General features: G+C 47.9%; 1 protein-coding gene across 1 annotated transcript in view; it reads left to right on the forward strand.

The window, feature by feature from the left end:
* Window positions 1-18,834, forward strand: part of tok (tolloid-like protein 1 tolkin) — a 716,025-nt gene that overhangs the window by 458,612 nt on the left and 238,579 nt on the right. The window contains exons 5-6 of the mRNA XM_075686316.1: window positions 2,167-2,383; window positions 3,317-3,512. Coding sequence (XP_075542431.1) covers window positions 2,167-2,383; window positions 3,317-3,512 — 413 coding nt within the window. The remainder of the gene's footprint in view (window positions 1-2,166; window positions 2,384-3,316; window positions 3,513-18,834) is intronic.

The following is an 18,834-nucleotide window of genomic DNA, read 5'->3' on the forward strand; positions in this document are numbered from 1 at the left end:
GCACAGCCAGAACATATGATGAAATAGACACGGAGTGTGTACACAATTTTTACATTCCGCGGGAAAATCCTGGTAAATTTGGTTAAGCACAAGAGGTGTGGGATAAGATTTAGTTTGAATCATTCTTAATGTGGGACTGCCTGAGCTCGGTTGAGCTTCTGATGGAGGGGAGGAAATAACCTACTGCCGTCCCTATAGAGTGAGGTGATTTCGTGAAAAGTAGTAAGTGGATCTTTATAGGAGCCGCATCCTGGAGCAGTTCCTGATCTTATGTGCGGCATGTGAGATCTCGCACAGCAGAGTGAGCTTGCTCGTTAGGATTGCAGCCATTGGGGCTGACCGAGTGGCCCTGATGAGCCGGAAACCAGACTAGGTGTGAGCTATCCAGTTGCTCGTAATTATGAGTATTAAGACTGTGTATAAGTAACTTGTGTGCTTCCATTGAGACGAGGCCGGCTGAGTAGTTCCTAAGAGCTGTACGGGAATCGGAGAAAATCGTGGAGCTTCTCCTCATTGTAATTGCAAGTGCTATGCTTGCTTCTTCGGCGGCATGAATTGAGCTCGTTCTTAGAGACGCCGCGCTTATTAATTTACCGCTCTCATCGACCACGGCAATAGCGTAGCGGTTGCCCGATCCATAACTAGTTGCATCGACAAAAAGAGCTGAAATTTGTTGTTGGTGCAGTTTACCCAGAATGCATTTGGCCCTGGCGTCCCTTCTGCCCTTGTTGTGGACAGGATGAATATTTCTAGGTATGGGGTCTACAACCAATTGTGCCTCCACCTCCTTGGGTATTTTGAACTTAGAGACGTCTCCTCCTCGAGGCAGTATTCCGACTTCATCTAGAATTTTGCACCCTGGCTTAGTGTTGGAGAGTCTTGCAATTTGTGACATCGAATGCGCCTCAATGAGCTCATCTATAGTGTTATGAATGAAATTTTCTTAAGCAAAATAAATTTCGTTAAGATTCGGTGATTTGGTAACACTAACCACGCATTTCGTGGACCGATAGTAAATTTCATAGAAAGACAAAACAACAACTATTGTGGCCGCCTCCACCACCCTGATTCAAAGGAGAGACTCATAAAATCCGTCCATCCGTGCATAAGTCCATGGTGTCAGTTTTCGTTTTTTTGGTATTGCGAGCCTCGATGTTTTGTAACGTAGGTACGCTTTAGTTGTTGTATGCGGTGCGTTTGAAACGTCTGGCGTAGCTTGGCGCTGACTTGCTCGTTTTCATCCCAGTAAATCCGAGACCCATTACTAATCTGTGGTGGCATTTGATTTTTGTTTTAACTTGTGATTGATATCGGATGCATCGGAGGTTGAGAACTCATCAAAACGTTTGTCGCAGCTATTCTCTCAACCCTCTACATTTATATTTGTGCAAATGAAAAACCAATAAAGTTTGATTTGGTTTGATTAAAAAAAAATACATCATTCTGATCAAGGGAAAAGAACCGTCATCGCTGTAAAATTAAGATGTAAAACGGAGCCAAAATGGAGGTAGAGTGGACATGTAAAGCGCCGTCATTATTCAGACACGCTAGCAGGCTGACTATAACTGATAGCGAAAGTTTATTTGAAATTATGAAGAAAACACGTATGTTGCGGAAGCTTTGTAATTGAATAATTGGTATTGTACACAATACCTTGAAGTGGAGACCGTGCAAGAAAAAAAAACAGAAAAGAGCAAGGGCCGAATTCACAAAGCTCTTTGTTCGTAAATAGTGTTTGCCATTGGCCGGCCATTTTCGCTAATGATATCTCCAACACGATGATTGGCTGGCATCTCCTCTTACAAACAGTTCTAGCGTAAGAAGCTTTTTTTTTGTGTGTGTGTGAATGATGGGCTCAGATTCGGAAACTGTCGCTGTTGGACAAACAAACGGCGGCAATGGAGTAACGACGGGCCCAATCATCACGCCTTTTCAAGCATAAGCTCTCCTAAAGCACTAAAAAAAAAGGGGGGGGGGGGGTATCGCTGTCGCACTCAGATAAAAAATTTGTCATCAGCTTGGTGCGCCTGCGTGGGCCTATTAATAGGACGCGCCACGCCAACCCTCTTGCAACGTATAAACGAAGTTGGCACGGCCTAAGAGTGCCACCTCAACAGAGCGATAATGTTTGTACAATGGGCCCGTAACGCGCCTTCGCCATTGCAGATGCTGCTCGTTCGTCGGAAAGCGGGGCAACGGCGCGCAGGCGATCTCCATCGGCAAGAACTGTGACAAATTCGGCATCGTGGTGCACGAGCTGGGCCACGTGGTCGGCTTCTGGCACGAGCACACGCGGCCTGACCGCGACCAACACGTCGACATTGTCACCCGCAACATCATGACCGGCCAAGAGTACAACTTCAACAAGCTCACCGACGAGGAGGTGAGTACGTGTGTACTCGACAAAGGGCACAGTACCTCGAGCACTGGCAACTAAGGGGCGGTCCAGCGCAGCCTTCGCTTCTAACAATGAAAGTAATCGATGTAAACGACCCAGTCTGCAGTCCGCAAATACCCGAGAAAGTAGCAGAAGGGACGGTCGCTGCCGTATAGCTCAGAGCATCGCACGAGGGATACGGATGCGATTGCCACTCACACCGGCGGCAAGTTGCCTCTTAGTCCTCCTTGATTTTCTTATCGCTTGCTATTTCTTCTTGCCGATTAAAAAAAATTTTTCTTTTACCCTAATCCTTCGTTAATTGGATTCATTGTCTTTTGGCTTCGCGCGGCCGCAACGGACAAAAAATCGAGCCATTCGTTTCACCTTATTCGTTTCCCCCGTAATTGAAAGGTTTGCGAGTAATTCTGCATCTTCACAGTGTTCGCTCGAAAATATAGGCTAATATATATGCTAATATATGCTAATAACACAAAAAATGTACGGAAATATGGGAGTTTGTTGCGTAGGGACATTTCAACTAAAAGTGTAACAAGTGTCGCACCGGTACCCGCCAGCGTTCCCTTCAACCTTTGTTTCAAAAGGTGCTGGGATCGTTACTGCATTTGATGCGCTTCAATTAAGTCTAGGCAGGAACTTCGTACATTTCATCAGTTTGCGTAAGCAATTCCTTGCAATATAGCTAGTGTTCACAACGCAGCTTCTCTCACAACGCGCTCTATATTTCCTAACGCAATTTTCCCGGTTTATCATTGTACCCCAATTCATTAGGCCGTTCTTTCTCTTCCTCTTCACTATGTGCGACACCAGTGTTCTTCTGCTATCGCACAATTAGCAGTGACATATTTAGGTCGGCGGATAAACAATTGTAAATTCACGCTGCTCCGCCAACTCCCTGCATCTCCCGTCTTCTTCCAGGTCAACTCGTTGGGCCTGGCGTACGACTTCGAGTCTATCATGCACTACGCGCGCAACACGTTCTCCAAGAGCACGCACCTGGACACCATCCTGCCGCAGGAGAATGCCACCACGAGGCACCGTCCCGAGATCGGCCAGCGCGTACGTTTGTCGCACGGCGACATATCGCAGACCAACAAGCTCTACAAGTGCCCCCGTGAGTATAAGCGCGCGAGATGCGTGCATCGCTCGCTCGATGCCTTCGTCATGGCAACTGTTAGGCTGTGGGAGGGGAAAAACGATGACTGAGATATCTATTGATTAATCATCGGTTTTTTTTTTCTTTTCTACAAATGTACACTTACACTATTTCCACAGTTCTGACACCTCCTCTAGGTTTGTAAGCTGAGGCACCGCTGCCGGCACTAGTGCTGTGAAGGCAGAAAGAGTTGTGGCAGACGTTATGCGCTGTGGTAACCTATTTTTTTTCAGGGGTTCTTGAGCATTGCAGCGATTTTCATTGGTACGCCGGGAGTGGTATGGTGCAAAGACATTTAGGAAAACTCATGATACCCTGTATAGCCCTTCCTTGTCTATGTTTTGCAGCTTCGAAGATATCTCTACGTACGTAGTTCCTCATGTGTGGCTTCTCCACATTAAAAGTACTAGTGGGGGGAAGACAGCTTCTGCAAGTTCCATTGTTGCACAGGTGGAAACTATTCGGTTGCCTGTATATCTATCCAAAAACGTATGTGTGTAGCTTTCTAAAAAGCGTTCATTAAATGGGGTTTGCCCACAATATCGACTTCCTGCTGGACTCCTTCAGCCAAATTACGTGCCCGCCCAACCATTCTAGTAGTGACCTCGATCTTATCGGTCCTTTTCCTAGCGCAGGCACTAAGTGGATAACCTTCACTGTGAATTGTTCGACCCGTTAGGTCATCGCAAGCGCTCCCCCGACGCTGCTGATGTTTCGTCCAAAACGTAATTTTACACCACAGTGCCATTTGCCAGCTCCCCATCGACTGACTGAGGCACTGTTGTCGCAGCTTTTTCTCTCGGGCTATCCAATATTTGCTTCGCTTTTTGTGCCAAAGAACACGCACTTACGACAGACAGCTTACGACATCTTCTAGCAGGGTTGTTGCTTAACAAACTGAGCGCGTATAATACATGAACTGTAGAGCAAACACGGGCAGTGGAGTTCTCAGGCGAGCCTGTACCTTGTCTGCACATAAAAGTGAACGTGATGCAGACGGACTGGCATATTTTATTTACGGGAAAGGCAGAGAGGTTGGCCATTGGAAGTAACCCTTAGGCCGTAAATCATGAGCTATATTCAGTTGCAGACAAATAGAAGGTTACCAAGGGCATCGGAAGGGAGCGTTATGGAAGTGAAGCTCGTGGAAAAAAAAAAGCTATCTTTTCATGAGAAATACTAATTTCATCACGGATTTCATTTACAATCGCACACGGTAGTTTCGAGAGGCCGTTGTTTTTCGTCTGTCAATTATATCACGTGATAGCTTAGAAAATTTTCTTCTTAGTTTCTCTCTCTTTCTCTCCTTCTTCATAGTTTTTTTTATGATTGGGTCACCACCTCGATGGCTCAATCGCTGCAACATTCTGCTGCTGAGCACACAGTAGCGGGTCCGATTCCAGGCCACGGCGGCCGCAATTCAATGGGGGCATAAAGGCAAAAAACGCTCGCCAAGGTTGAAGACTGGGCGTGTTGGTATAGCATATTAGAGGTTGGATTGCGCAACATTTTGGCGAGACACACAGAAGAGAAACACACACCACAGAGCGCTGCTGTGGTGTGTGTTTCTCTTCTGTCTGTCTCGTCAAGATGTTGCGCAATCCAACCTCTAAAAAAAGAAACGCTTGTGTGCACATTATTTGGGTGCGCGTTAAAGAACTCCAGCTAGTCAACCTTGATCAGAATCCCACGTGCGACTGGTGCTCTCTCTCTCTCTCTCTCTCTTTCTCATCCGTTCTTTCTCATTTTCCATCCCGTTACCCCTTCCCGAGTGCAGGGTAGCAAACCAGACACGCGTCTGGTTAGCGTGCCTGTCTTTTTCTTCTCTCTCTCTCTCTCTCTCTCTCTCTCTCTCTCTCTCTCTCTCTCTCTCTCTCTCTCTCTCATTTAGCGCCTCCACTACAGCATCTCTCAAAGCCCACGACTTGCTTCGAGACGTTCGTCATGTTCTATTTGAAAATTCTCATCGCCGTCACGCTCAGTGCATCCGTATTTGGCAGTGCGGAAGACAAAGTATGAATAGACTCACGACCTTCTACACTAATATAGCAGAATCGTAGATCACGTACCGAATCTTTTTTGTAGCGTGTTCGCGCTAGGCATCTTCCCCGTTCATATCATAATTTATGGTAAACGTAAGCTGATACATACCACCAGCTGACACGCTCGCATAGAAGTCGACTGGAAATATAATCTTGCCGCGGCGTAGCGCATCCTGTCAAGTGGCGCAGCGTCATTGAAAGAGCGGAAGCGCCAGCGTCTCGGAATCTTCTCCGACGGGCTCCCTTTCCTGGCCACTCTTGCAGCGCAGTGTTCTCGGCCACAATAGTGGCTGTTGTTAACGCGGGGTCGCGCCGCCGCGAAGTGTCCGCTATAGTCGTTCTCGCCATAACCATTCTTCGCACCTCTTCGTGGGCCGCACTGTAGCGTGAACGGACGAGGAACATCCCCTCTTATTGAGCTTTATCGCCGCCTGGCAGCTGCGCTGGCGTTTGACCAATGAGGGTCATTTGTTCCATCGCGTCTGGTCCTATAGGAATGCCCCCTCTTCTATAGTTACGCAGACTGCGTGGACGGTGTGGGGCGCCGGTGATTCAGTGGGCTTGTCACTGGCCGGACCGCTCTCGCGGGGACGCAAGCGGGGCCGCGATCGCTTGCCATTTCGTCTGTGCGTATATTGACAGACTGATGGACGCGCACTCATATCGGCGAGAGGCAGGAGCGCCCACCTCTGCGGCGCGGACGGAGTGTTACACGCGTACAAAGCAGCGGCACTTCCCGGTCAGGGTATCTCGGCCCTTAAGTGAGATCAATGAACCGGACGTCGCGCCGAATGCCGTGCGTACGTTATGTCCATACATGACACCCTAACTGGTCTCCACATATTTACCGAATTGATGCATGGAACGTTTATCGCGACCGATATTCCGCCGAAAGGGTGTCGGGGCTGGGTGATGACGGCGCACTTATAGGAGCGTGCTTACGCGTCCCACCGGGTGAGTCCGGCAAATCGGCGGCGCTGACGGCGAGTTTCAGCGCACCTCGGCAGGATGCGGCAGCGACCGCGGCGTCGCTCCACTGGTCACTGAATTATAAGCCCATTCGCGTTATCGGCGTCGTTCACAAGGCACCACTTGACGAAGTAAACTTTCGTGCGCTGTGAAATGTTGGTGAAGTTTAGAGAACTTCAAGGAAACAGCCTTGCTCTACGTTGCAATCACCTGGGATCAAAAGAAAAAGTCTAAAAGGGTGACAGTTTGAAGTCCCGCACCTCATATGCCGTTTCTGTAATTAAATACGATCAAGATTCTGTTGTTTCCTGTGGCAGTCAGCGAGCCGCGTGATTCGGCATAGTTACAGCTACTGGCGAAAATGGCAGTCTGTTTTGGTATCCTTCGGATGAACCGCTTAGGCGCAATATAGTTGAAGATGACTGACAGAACTCCTGAAATGTTGCAAACTTGTCGGCAACCACAGCGCAGGCCAAGCTGTGCGCCTAGCTCACTGAGAAAATCTGTGCACGTCTATACGCATAACGGGGATGGGTAAAGATAACTTTTTTTTTGGTTCGATAGTCTCGTAGAACATTTCAAAACACTAACTAGCTTCAAAGTACTCTCTCTGCAAAGCAATGAACAAGTTCCGCAGCTTTATTATTTGTTCAAATCAGTTTAGCAACAGTTGCAACTAAATACCATTGATGTTTCTGTCGTTTTATTTATTTACTTCATATCTTGAAAGCGCTTACGTTTAGCCTCTCACTTCACTATTAGATATAAGTCGCTAGTGACAAGATGCGGAAGTAGGCGGTGAGGTAATCTAGTGTTATCAGCTCATTTTTTTGCGGATAAGTCCTGCCCCCTCACTGCTGCTTGGGCGGGAGCGTTGTAATACTCAAGCCATTCGCACGACTTCCACAGATTGTGGCGTTTCCTTCGAACTGCATCGCGCAACCACCTGGGCACTTCAGTGTAAAAATTTTGGTTGACTGTCCGACCTTCCGGCGCGAATTGAAAAGGAACCAGCTGTTTCATGTCGGAAAATTTCCCAACAGAATAGACGATTTGACGCTCACTCGTTGTTGTTTCACGTACGTCCGCCATCGCAAATACGGCTCAGACGGTGACGGAGGCTAAAAAGAAAGCAATCCACTGAGCAGACAAAACTTCACAGAAGGAAGCTACTTGGTCAACTGATGGAGACGCTAGTGTAACAGGCACGCCTAACCGCATGAGTCGGTACCCTTCCGCCTGAGTAAGAAAATTGTCGTTACTTTTGGCTCCCCCTCGGACATGCTGCACATCAACTTTTTCTCATTTGCCCATAGCCTCAAGCTTGGGCAATAGCGTTCACCGGGCTTACCGACTTCCGCTTGTTTGCGTTTGACCCTGACTTGCGACTTCGCCTGCCACCTGGACTCCCTGTAGAAGCAAATTTATTTGTGTCGCATGCGGTTGGGCATCGCATTTCCGAACGCTAATTCATTCTTCGCCAGAATTCTTTCTTCTGCAAATGAACTGTTCGCTTAATGGCAATAAGCATGTCAGTGTAGCAGCCAACCAATGATATTAATTGCCATCATCATTCTATACATCTGAACTTTCTGTGTGTCAGGGAGTATCGACAGTAGAATAAAGCCAATATGCATGTGTTATAAAATGTAAATAATATTTTAACATAGGAACGAGAGAGCGCTACTTGGATCGCAAGCATAGGCACCATGATCGTCAAATGATGAGGATTCACTAAGCCACTTGTATAGAAAAACGGCTCGTAAAAACGGACGCTGATTTTTTCTCACAGCCAGTGACACGATATGCGAAGCAATGAACAAACACAAGCTGTTCTGACGAGCGGCATCTCCGAAAATAATACCTCAAACCTGTATCTTGCATTCTAATCGTGTTAACACGCTATTAACTGATCAAACCTCCTTGACACTTAGATTTTTTTATGTGTTTGCTTGACAGAACTATTGCATTTTGTTAACATACTTGCTTTTTTTACCCTGCCATTCTCGTGCGTTAAGTTATTTGCCTTTAAGTTTCAGGTAGCCTGCCGCCGATATATTGAAATATTGCCGCGTGTTCCGAAGCACAGAATGCAGGTCCGTTCTGGCGCCTCTGCAGGCCGTTCGCCGTTGCTGTCATCATTACGCTTCCCGACGTTCCAGCCTTGCACACCTCTTCCTGTTGGCCCCCTTGGCTCCCGAAATCTTCGTATGGACGCTCATTTCTCTATCGAAGAACTGGAGGCCGCACTCATTGTGTGCAGGTGCTCTTCGTCACCAGGACCCAGTGGCATCACATACTCTGCGCTTGCAAACCTTGGTCGAGAGGCCAGAGACGCACATTTTGGCCTATACAATGCATCATGGAGTGAAGGCTTTGTTGCTACCACGTGGAAATTCAGTCGCCTTATTCCACTCCTCGAGCCTGGCAAATGTTCATTGAAATTGTCATCTTACCGTCCAATAGCACTGGCGAGCTGCGTCGGCAAGGTAATGGAGAGGATGATCCTTACACGATTAGAATGGTACTTGGAATTTTACAACATTTATCCAAAGGTAATGGCTGGCTTTCGACGCGGACGCTGGTCAATATATAGCGTTATTGTCTTTGTAACGTATGCACAACACCAGAAACACCTGAAACAAATCACTGCACCCTTATTCCGTCATGTTAAAGGTGCCTACAACAACGTAGATCCAATTTTGGACGATTTAGGAGCTGTAGAGATATGTGGAGATCTCTTTCGCTGGATGGACAGCTGTCTGAATGGAAGATCGTTCTTTATTTTGACTGAAGACGGACCAACGCTGTCTAGCTATACCAATAGTGGTATACCGCAAGGCGGAGTACTTAGCCCTACCCTGTTCAACCTGGTGCTCGTTGGTCTCGCCGATTCGTTACCGCAAAGCGTACAGCTCTCCGTATACGCAGACGACATTTGCAGATGGGCTTCAGGAGTGTACAAGTCCGCGCATGACTTCAGAAGGCTTCAACGGTCGCGTCAGTATATCTAGGAAGGCAAGGCCTGGAGCTTTCATCTGAGAATTGTGGACTGGTTACCTTTACTCGCAAAGCGATGGCCCAGTATGCATTGAGGATTAATGGCTAAAATGTACCAAACAGACGAACGCACTGATTTCTTGAAACAGACGAACCACCGATAGAGACGCGTCTCGGAGCCCTCACGTATCGTAGATGGCAAGACCGTTTGGCCGCCATTGTGAACCTTCTCGTGCTTCTCGGCGGGAAGGCCTGGGGCGCTGCAGTACCATCAATGTTGCAATTATGCAAAATACTATTTTTGGGATTCCTACGGTACAGCTTGCTTGTACTAGGAAACACTCGCACTACGCAGACTTTAGAGTGTGCAAGCCCCAGCAGTTAGAACTTCTTTTGGTCGTCCAAAAAATACATCATCGATTGCAACAGTCAGTTGCAATCGATGATGTATCGGCCGAATCTCTGGTCGTTGCCGGAGATTCGGCTATGTCAGGCTACATTGTCACAGATATCCTGAGAGCACACATGCGACGCCTGACTCGGATTCCTTCACACCATCTTGGTTGCTTGTCAGCAAAGAGGCGACATTCAAAATTTGCCAAATAAGCCCTGCTTGCCATCACAATTCACGCCTGCTACACGATCATCAAACCAATTGTAGTGTCTGCACCGGCCGCAAGTACAATTGATAATTTCGGGCATCAAAAAGAAAGCTGGAGCGCCGTTCCAAGCTTTGAAGCAAGGAACTTTGGAACACATTTACCACGCCCACAAATTCCGGCAGCATGTCTACACAGATGGTTCGGTAACACTCAACAGCTCTGTTGCTGCAGTCGTCATCCTGGCAAAATCTGAAGAAATCAAGTTCAAAACTTCATGCGTTACAACATCAACGGGTACAGAGCTTACGGCACTCCTTGCTGCACTTGATTTCATTAATCAGGAACCAGCTCAACAATGAACAATCTTTCGTGATTCCAAGGCAGCGCTTCAGTGCACACAAAGCCCAATGTGCCACGGATTCAATGAAGGACTGGCCTCAGAAATCCGACAGATATATCATCGCAGCCGTGACAATTAAGGGACACAACGCAATTTTTCAATGGCTTCCAGAACATTGTAACATCAGCGGGAATGACTACGCTGACGAAGCCACCCAATCAGCGCATAAACAGGGTCAATGAGTCTTGATTCCACTTTCATGAACAGGCGCTGCGGCTTGGCTATACGATTGATGTCCCGTGAATGTTTTTTGCCCCAGTGGGACTCGAACGCTTTCAACATGTGTCGTTTGCGTTCGTTGTCGCCGGATATACAGATGCATCTGCCGCCTGGGTTACCACCACATGAACAGACAATGCTGTACCGTCCGCGGCTATGCGTTGCATTTACCAACTCTTGTGCCTTCCTTATTGGAATGGCCGTACGTGCGACGCATGCAGCTGTAAAGAGACGCTCGCACACATTATCTGTGTCTGCCCGCGCTATAATGCCGAGAGGCTAGTGATGTGTAGAGTGATGGACTGCTCGGAGAATCGTTCAATATCAACTAAAATCGCTAGGCTAGTGCTCCCAAAGAACATCCACTCCGAAGGCCTTATTCGTCTTACTAAGATTCATGCGGTCTACGGAGCTTCACAATAGACTTTAAGAGCCCCACCCCCTACCACTCTATGGCGTACACGGTTTGTTTGCGCTCGTCTTTCTTTCGCTCTCTTTTTTCCCCTTCCGCTCTCTCTCTTTTTATCCCCCTATCCTCCGTACAAGGTAGCCAACAGGAATTACCTCTGGTTAACCTCCCTGTCTTTCTATGCATCCTTTCTCTCTTGTCTGTCTCTCGCCTTTCAAATAGCCGAAAGATATTGAAATAATATTTCAGAAAGCGAATTGATGTCTAAATAATCTTGAGTGGCCCTCCCAGGGACCATATGGTCCCTGGGAGGGCTAGTCAAGTTTATTTAGTGAAGCTATACTTTAGATAAACTCACGTTTTCTCTCAAGTCTACGGTCATTGGGTGGAACGGAACATTTTTCGTGCAGCGAACTGGTGTTAGTAACAGCAGCCCAGGACAGTGTACCGCTTTCAGCGTGGACATTGAAGGCTTGTAAGTGCCCACAGAAACAGTTTCTGTGTACGTGCGTGTGCGGGCAGTTTTTTTTTCTTCTTTTGTCCTTCTCTCTCTCACCTATCGCATCCCCTTGCCTCTACCCCAGAACAGGGTAGCCAACCGGAGATAATCTCTGGTTAACCTCCCTGTCTTACCTTTACCTTTCTCTCTCTCTAAATTTAAATTATGGGGTTTTACTTGCCAAAACCACTTTCTGATTATGAGGAATGCCGTAGTGGAGGACTCCGGAAATTTTGACCACCTGGGGTTCTTTAACGTGCACCTAAATCTAAGTACATGGGTGTTTTCGCATTTCGCCCCCATTGAAATGCGGCCGCCGTGGCCGGGATTCGATCCCGCGACCTCGTGCTCAGCAGCCCAACACCATAGCCACTGAGCAACCACGGCGGGTCTCTTTGAAGGCTTGTACTACTCAATGCCAAATGACGAGCTAATGAAAAGCGTCTAAGAGTGCATATCAGAGCACAACGACGAGGCTACATTTGTGTCCAGATTATTATTATTATTATTATTATTATTATTATTATTATTATTATTATTATTATTATTATTATTATTATTATTATTATTATATAGAGGACAAGACGCCTGTGGGACAGTGTGCTTCTGTGGAGTCTTCTTTAGGGATACTCACATTTTATCTCTGGTCTTCCGTCATTGGGTGGAACGGGAAATTTTTCGCACAGCGAACTGGTGTTTAGCGCTTGTCCTTGTCTTTTCTCGGCTTGTCCTCGTGTCTCCATGCAAAGTTTTTCAGTATGCATAGCGTATACTCTCTGTGCGTGTCAGTATAAGGCCAGTTTATAAGGACACCACGGTATTTGTCTTTACCTTCTACCACGCGTATGCCAGGAAGGGAACACACCCCTTAACATGGCGAAATAAACGACCTCGACACCAACCACAGTATGAGACGTGCGCCTCGCAAGGGCAGCAACAGCTGCAGACCTTGCGGACTCCTTCCTTCACGCTGCCACCGCACACGCCTCGCCTCCTTCCAAGTTCCCCAGTTACACCGTCGGTTGGCTACGTGCGCGACGTGTTTTCGAGTATACGTTATGTGCGTTAATCTGTGCGTGAACGCCTGCCACTTCTTGAAAGCATAGCACTCACATCGAGCATGCGCGATCCGTGTGGCAAGTACCACAGGCGTCTTGTCCTCTATATAATAATAATAATAATAATAATAATAATAATAATAATAATAATAATAATAATAATAATAATAATAATAATAATAATAATACGCTTCGGGCTGATTCGATCTATGGGACAACGCACACTCACTTGCCCATGGACGATCTTAAATATATAGGCATGCCATTACTGTCATGTCATTATCGTCACGCCATCGTTGTCATACATTCGTGGTCTTGCCGTTACTGTCATGCCATTCTCGTCATGCCATCGTCACCATACAGACGTCGTCACAGCATCGTCGTCATACACTCGTAGTCATCCCATTACTGTCATGCCATTGTTGTCATATCGCCTTCGTCGTTCCATCGACGTCATTCCTCTTTCGTCATTCCATCGTAATCATTATGTCGTCATTCAATTGTGATTATAGTGCCGCTGCCATGCCGTCTTCATCATATAGTCGTCGTCACGCATTCGTGTCTTTCGGTCCTCGCGGTGCCGTCCTGGTCGTTCCATCGCCATCATGCCAGCTTCGTCATTCGATTCTGGTCGCACCTTTCTTGTCTCGTCATCGTTGTTATACTGTTGTCGTTATACTGTATTCACAATTTCAGAATCATCATGCCATTGTCGTCATGTTGTCATTCTGTCTCTCATAGCCCCTTCGGCTGTGCCAGTGTATGTCTATACAGCCGCAAGCACCCAGTATCGGAGAGGAGCGTAGTAGTTTAAACGGGAACGTAATAAAACATCCATTACACTAGATGCATGTAGTGGAAGAAGCGGCAATTTCAGATCCCCAAGCGATTTGGCGAGCTTGAGATCGGGAGCAGAAACGCGTAGTCCAAACCACAGCCAACCCTTCATAAACATTAGCGCTATAGTTTACGCGCTCGCAACCGTCCGGTGAGGTTGTTAGAGAGTTTTGGTTTAGGGGACGCAAGCGGCTTGCGTACGGAAGTACTAGGGGCGACAGCACTGCGCATGCGCAGACTCCTACGTCTGTCTCTGCGCATGCGCAGTACCGTCGCCCCTAGCTCTTGCGCACGCAAGCCGCTTGCGTCCCCTAAACCAAAACTCTCTAATGAAGGCGACTGGACTGTGCGAACGCCTTTGAGGAGGAGGAGGATGAGAAGACATGTTGCTTGCTGCAGGCAGACATAGCCTTGCAAAAGTTGCCGGCACTAGCTCCGCCTGAACGCCACCTGTCAACCGCGATACGGTCCGAGACACTTCGCAGTCCAACTACCAACACCTGCAGGTATAAAAAACAAGTTGACAATGATCCCATTACTTTGCGCGTTTTCCAAACCTGGACGACCCACACGGCACACAACTCACTTTCCAACCCTGCATCAGAGAGGAACTTTACGAGGAGCCGAAGCATCTCTCTCCTAAATACCGAGTGTCTTCGCGGGAACAAAATATCACTTGCATTTGCATGTCGAACCGTCTTGCGCTTCAGTTCATCTATTAATATCTTACGTTCTACTTCAAATTCAGCACACCTTAATATGTAATATTCAATGTCACCAAGAGCTTGACAATGCACACATGACGATGATGAGCCAAGTCTGTCTTGACTCAGTGGCGCTGTGCGCGTGTGCTCGTTAGCCTGCTTCGATGACCTCCACGCGGGTAAAGAGGACATCGTCCTCTCTCTTTCCCAGTCCTTGTACACACACACACACACACACACACACACACACACACACACACACACACACACACGCACACGCACACACGCACGCGCGCGCGCGAGGACGGGGACGTTGCCTAACAACTTGTTTTGCCGAGGCAGATATCTAGTTAATCCCAGAATTAATCGTACTGAATAAGCCAGGGCCATAGTGACTAGTGTTGAAACGCCGTCGGCCACACACGCCGGGCTTTACATAGCACGATTCCAAATTCCTCAGCCAGACGCGCCGCATTTGGCAAGACGGATCATGACGTCACGGCGACTCTTGCAGGGACGGCCAGAGTGCCATTTCAGCGAACGATATCTTTCTTCTTTAGGAACTGCTCTATGGCGTACATTGTGAGACCTCGTCTACATGTTGAGCCAAAACATATCCCGCAAAAAAATAGTATTAATAATAAAAAATGTGTGTGCTCGAAAAAAAGTAACACATGCGCAAACGATAGCGCACAAATATCCGCAAAGGATGTGCGTTCAGATATAGATATAAATACGCATAAATAACCATTAATCCCCGCTTACGAAAGCGAGTATATGCAGATGCGCAGCCAATTTCGAAGTAAACGCGAACAACTTCCCCTCGCCCGGCCTCAACTTCGGGCGATCGGCTGGAGCACTTGGGGCGCTTCGCTGCAAGTGTTACAGCAGCCGGCGACGCGCCGGATCGAGTGTGGCGGCGGCGGCCTGTCGCCTAATGAGCGATCGAAGCAGCGGAGCAGCAGCGCCCGCAGATCGGGCGCGCAATTCGGCGCCGGCAAACACGGCTCGGAAACTCGCTATGCAAATGCGAGTACCGCTCGTCACCCGTCGTGGTATCGATCCCGCGGAGACGCAGAGCCGGAGCCACTCTGTAGCAAGCGTGCGATCCGATCAAGGATCAACTTGGACATATTCCGCCGTCCCCCCTTTCCTTGCTTCATCGGCTTTCTTTTTCCTCTATGTCGACGTGTCTCCGCGCTCTCCCCGTTTCTCGTGTTCCCCTCCGCCGAGCCTTTGCACTCCCTCGTTCCTCGTCACGTCTTTTTCTTGGCTTTGGAGAGGGGGCTATTTCTTGCATGAACAGGGCGAAGAGCCATTTATTTACGCTGCTCCACGAAACACCAGCAAGATAGTAGCGGTCCGTCGCATGCGCGATAGCTTGGGAGACCACCTCCGATTCTTGTGGCCGTGTTGACAGAGGCAGCCTGGCTTGCGCTTTCAAGAAACTGCGGCATTTCTGCCTCCCCTTCCCACACATACGCTCGCACGCATACCCCCCCCCCCCTTCCCTCCAACACACACACACACTCGCAGAGTGCCACAATCGCAGAGGACTTTGTAGCACCTAACTCTCAGCGCTCTTTTTTTTTTTTATTTCTCCCTTATGGGATCACGGCTGCTGCGAACCGAACCCGCACTCTTGTGCTTAGCAGTTTAGCGTCAAATCTTATGCTGCTTTCGTTGTAAACGCACGTATACACAGCAATCACATGGCACGAGCTTTCGCTACAATGTTTTTATCTGGACTGTGCCTTTTTTTTTTGTTGTTGTGTGACCTTCTGGCTCAAAGGGATGTTCGATGTTTTCTAAGGTCTCTCGCAGTGCTCACGGTCTCACACGGCAGTGAAATATCGCGCAGAAAGTGCGAGGAATTCACGTCATTTTCAACAATCTGGCACAACAGGCGCAACTTCAATTCTACAATTTTGCATTAAATGTGAAATTGAACGATTGCTGAAAGAAAATTGCTGAAAATGAGAGATCGCAGGCATCTCTTTCACAGTCGATGTCGTAGGCCCGTAGACTCTGTAGATGTGTACAAAACAATGTAGCGCACTGACAGCACTTAACGCAGTCATCCTATGCAACCAAAATTCCTAGGACCTTTTTCCCTGATAACACGGTGTCTTTCCCGTGTGTATAAGCATCGTACGCGGCATAAATATAGGTAGCTTGCACGTGATGTCACGGATGCAACTTCTTAGGGTGATGGTTCTCCAATGCGGCGCCTATAGGATGACGTCAGTGTATCAGATTCACTGCCACAGGCAACCTGTTTCCATGAAGGAAGGGAAACTTGGGACAGGCACCTGGGGCCCTACCGGCTGTGTTCCATGGGGTGTGGGTGATGCAGCCCCGCGAGAGGCCAGCGGATGCAGCTGCTCACCACTCTGACTGTCTTTACGTACACGACGGAGAAGAAATTGGCCTCCGTACAGCGTTCTTTTTTTTTTAGCCTCTAACCTTGTTACTCTGCAATCACAACAGAGGCAAAAAGGAGGGAGTGGTAAGAATCACGATGACAGAAAATTAAACAATAAAGGATACGTATAACGTGCACACAACGTTACTGCATTCCTTAAGGCCGCGGTCACTGCAGTGCGCTGGCGACGACATTCTGAAGTGGTCATTACAACACTCACTGCCTGCGCAGTCTTTATTTTATTCGGGATAAGCTCAAGTAGGGACCGAGGTACATGGCTGGCTGCAGCTCACATGCAAGAAGAAAAACAGGCACCTGCCGTTCTCACGTGTGAGATCGAACGGGTCTCGAATATAGGCAGTACTGCTTGTGTTCCAACTCACGTTGTTTCAACCTGTTGACAGTGCGTGATATGCGCAAGGGAAAGGGGCCTTATACTTTTTCAGGCATGCGTGGTTTTTTATCAGCCTCCTAAACAAGGCAGGTGTCCTTTCTTTCTTTCATTCTTTCTTTCTCCCTTTCTCTCTCTCTCTTCTTTAGTCATTGTCTTAATGAAGAATGAATTAACCTTGTCTGAGGCACCTCGTAATAGTTGCAGTATTCGCGTAGCCCTCGGGGACGTGTCGCCGCGCGAACACAACGCCATGACGAATCGAGTGCGCAAAAGCTTGCGTGCGGCTGATAATTTCCGAGAGGGAGCGAACATAGGAAGGCATTACAACCTGCACGTGTCAAGGTTCTTCAGCAGTCTAGTTGGGCTCAGGTATTATAATCATTCTTTCTTGTCAGAAGAATAAGTCGCCAAAATATTCGTCTTTTCTTCCTTACTGTATACGTCACAGTCGTTTCAAGCGTTCGCCCTGAGTTACTCCCTGTCCACCGCTGTTTCTTTCTTTCATTCTTCGCCCGACAAGCATCAGACATCATGTTGATACACCGTAAACACCGTTCACAAAGTAAATTCTTATTTAAATTCAGAATATTGAAATGTTACCGCTAAAATAATAAGAATTATAGATACCCTTGAGCCGAGAAACGGTTCTGCAAGTCAATTTGAAGTTTCCACATGGAGGCCTTTCTTTTTTGTTTCCGTGAGTTGTATAATTTCCCCTTGTATCATTAGTTAAGTATGTTGGAAGTTTGACCAGAACGCCATTTTACCTATATAATTTCTCACTGGTATTAAACGTTTGATTTCCGCTACGCACGTTGAGCTTTAATTGTCGCGACATGAGCTGCAATGAAATACATTGCATGGAGCACCGTTGCGCGACTACGACTGAGCGTTTTTATCAAGCTGCAATCTCCGAGGTTTCATTATTGCCCGGCGGTGAGGCCCGAACCGTAGCTCACGTCATTCATGAACGTTTGATGTAGGATCTTACAGCTGCCCCCAAGAAGCACTTGAGTATCGTTTTTTTTTTTATTTCTCCGGAGGGGGAGGGGGGGCGGTAGTAAATGTGGTCGCAATTCTTTGCTCCGTAGAAATTAGCAGCGAAAGCTGTCGCAAGTCTGGACGATCTTATGAACTCTTCGGACAACGGGCTTCGAGTCGATCACCTGATATAGTCTCACACTATCGGTTAAAAAGTCAGATTTAAAAAATATATATATAATCGCTGGTCTACTTATTATGTCGAGGCTCGTACGCAAGGCGTAAGTAAATATCCTAATGCACACTTTGTCAATTTCGCACCTTGCTGACCTTACACGCGACCTTGTGAGAATAATGCTGAACGCTATCCTGGAGGCATCGCGCCATAGCTCGGCAGCATGCAGGCCTCTAGCGTTAAGAGCAAAGCCAGGTTTTCCTGCAGCGCGGCCCACGTCGTCTCGTTCCCGTCTCATTCGCACTTCGGTCCGCCGCTCGGGCGTGTCGCAGCGGCGACTTCGCTTGCTCTCGCTGTGGGCGCTTCGGCGGCACGAAGTGGTACGTGAGGGTGTATATTCCTCCAACACCTTGTTTTACTTCAGAGCCGCGTTATTGCGAGTGCGCCATCTACGGAGAAAGGAAATGTTACAGCAAGAAAGAATAAAACGTGCGTGATGCAGAATTTTCTAGCGCGCACAGGCTTGGTGTTGGCTGTTCGCACTGTATACGGCACACCGCACGCGC

Source organism: Dermacentor variabilis, chromosome 1 (assembly GCF_050947875.1).
Source record: "Dermacentor variabilis isolate Ectoservices chromosome 1, ASM5094787v1, whole genome shotgun sequence".
In the NCBI taxonomy this organism is placed as follows: domain Eukaryota; kingdom Metazoa; phylum Arthropoda; class Arachnida; order Ixodida; family Ixodidae; genus Dermacentor; species Dermacentor variabilis.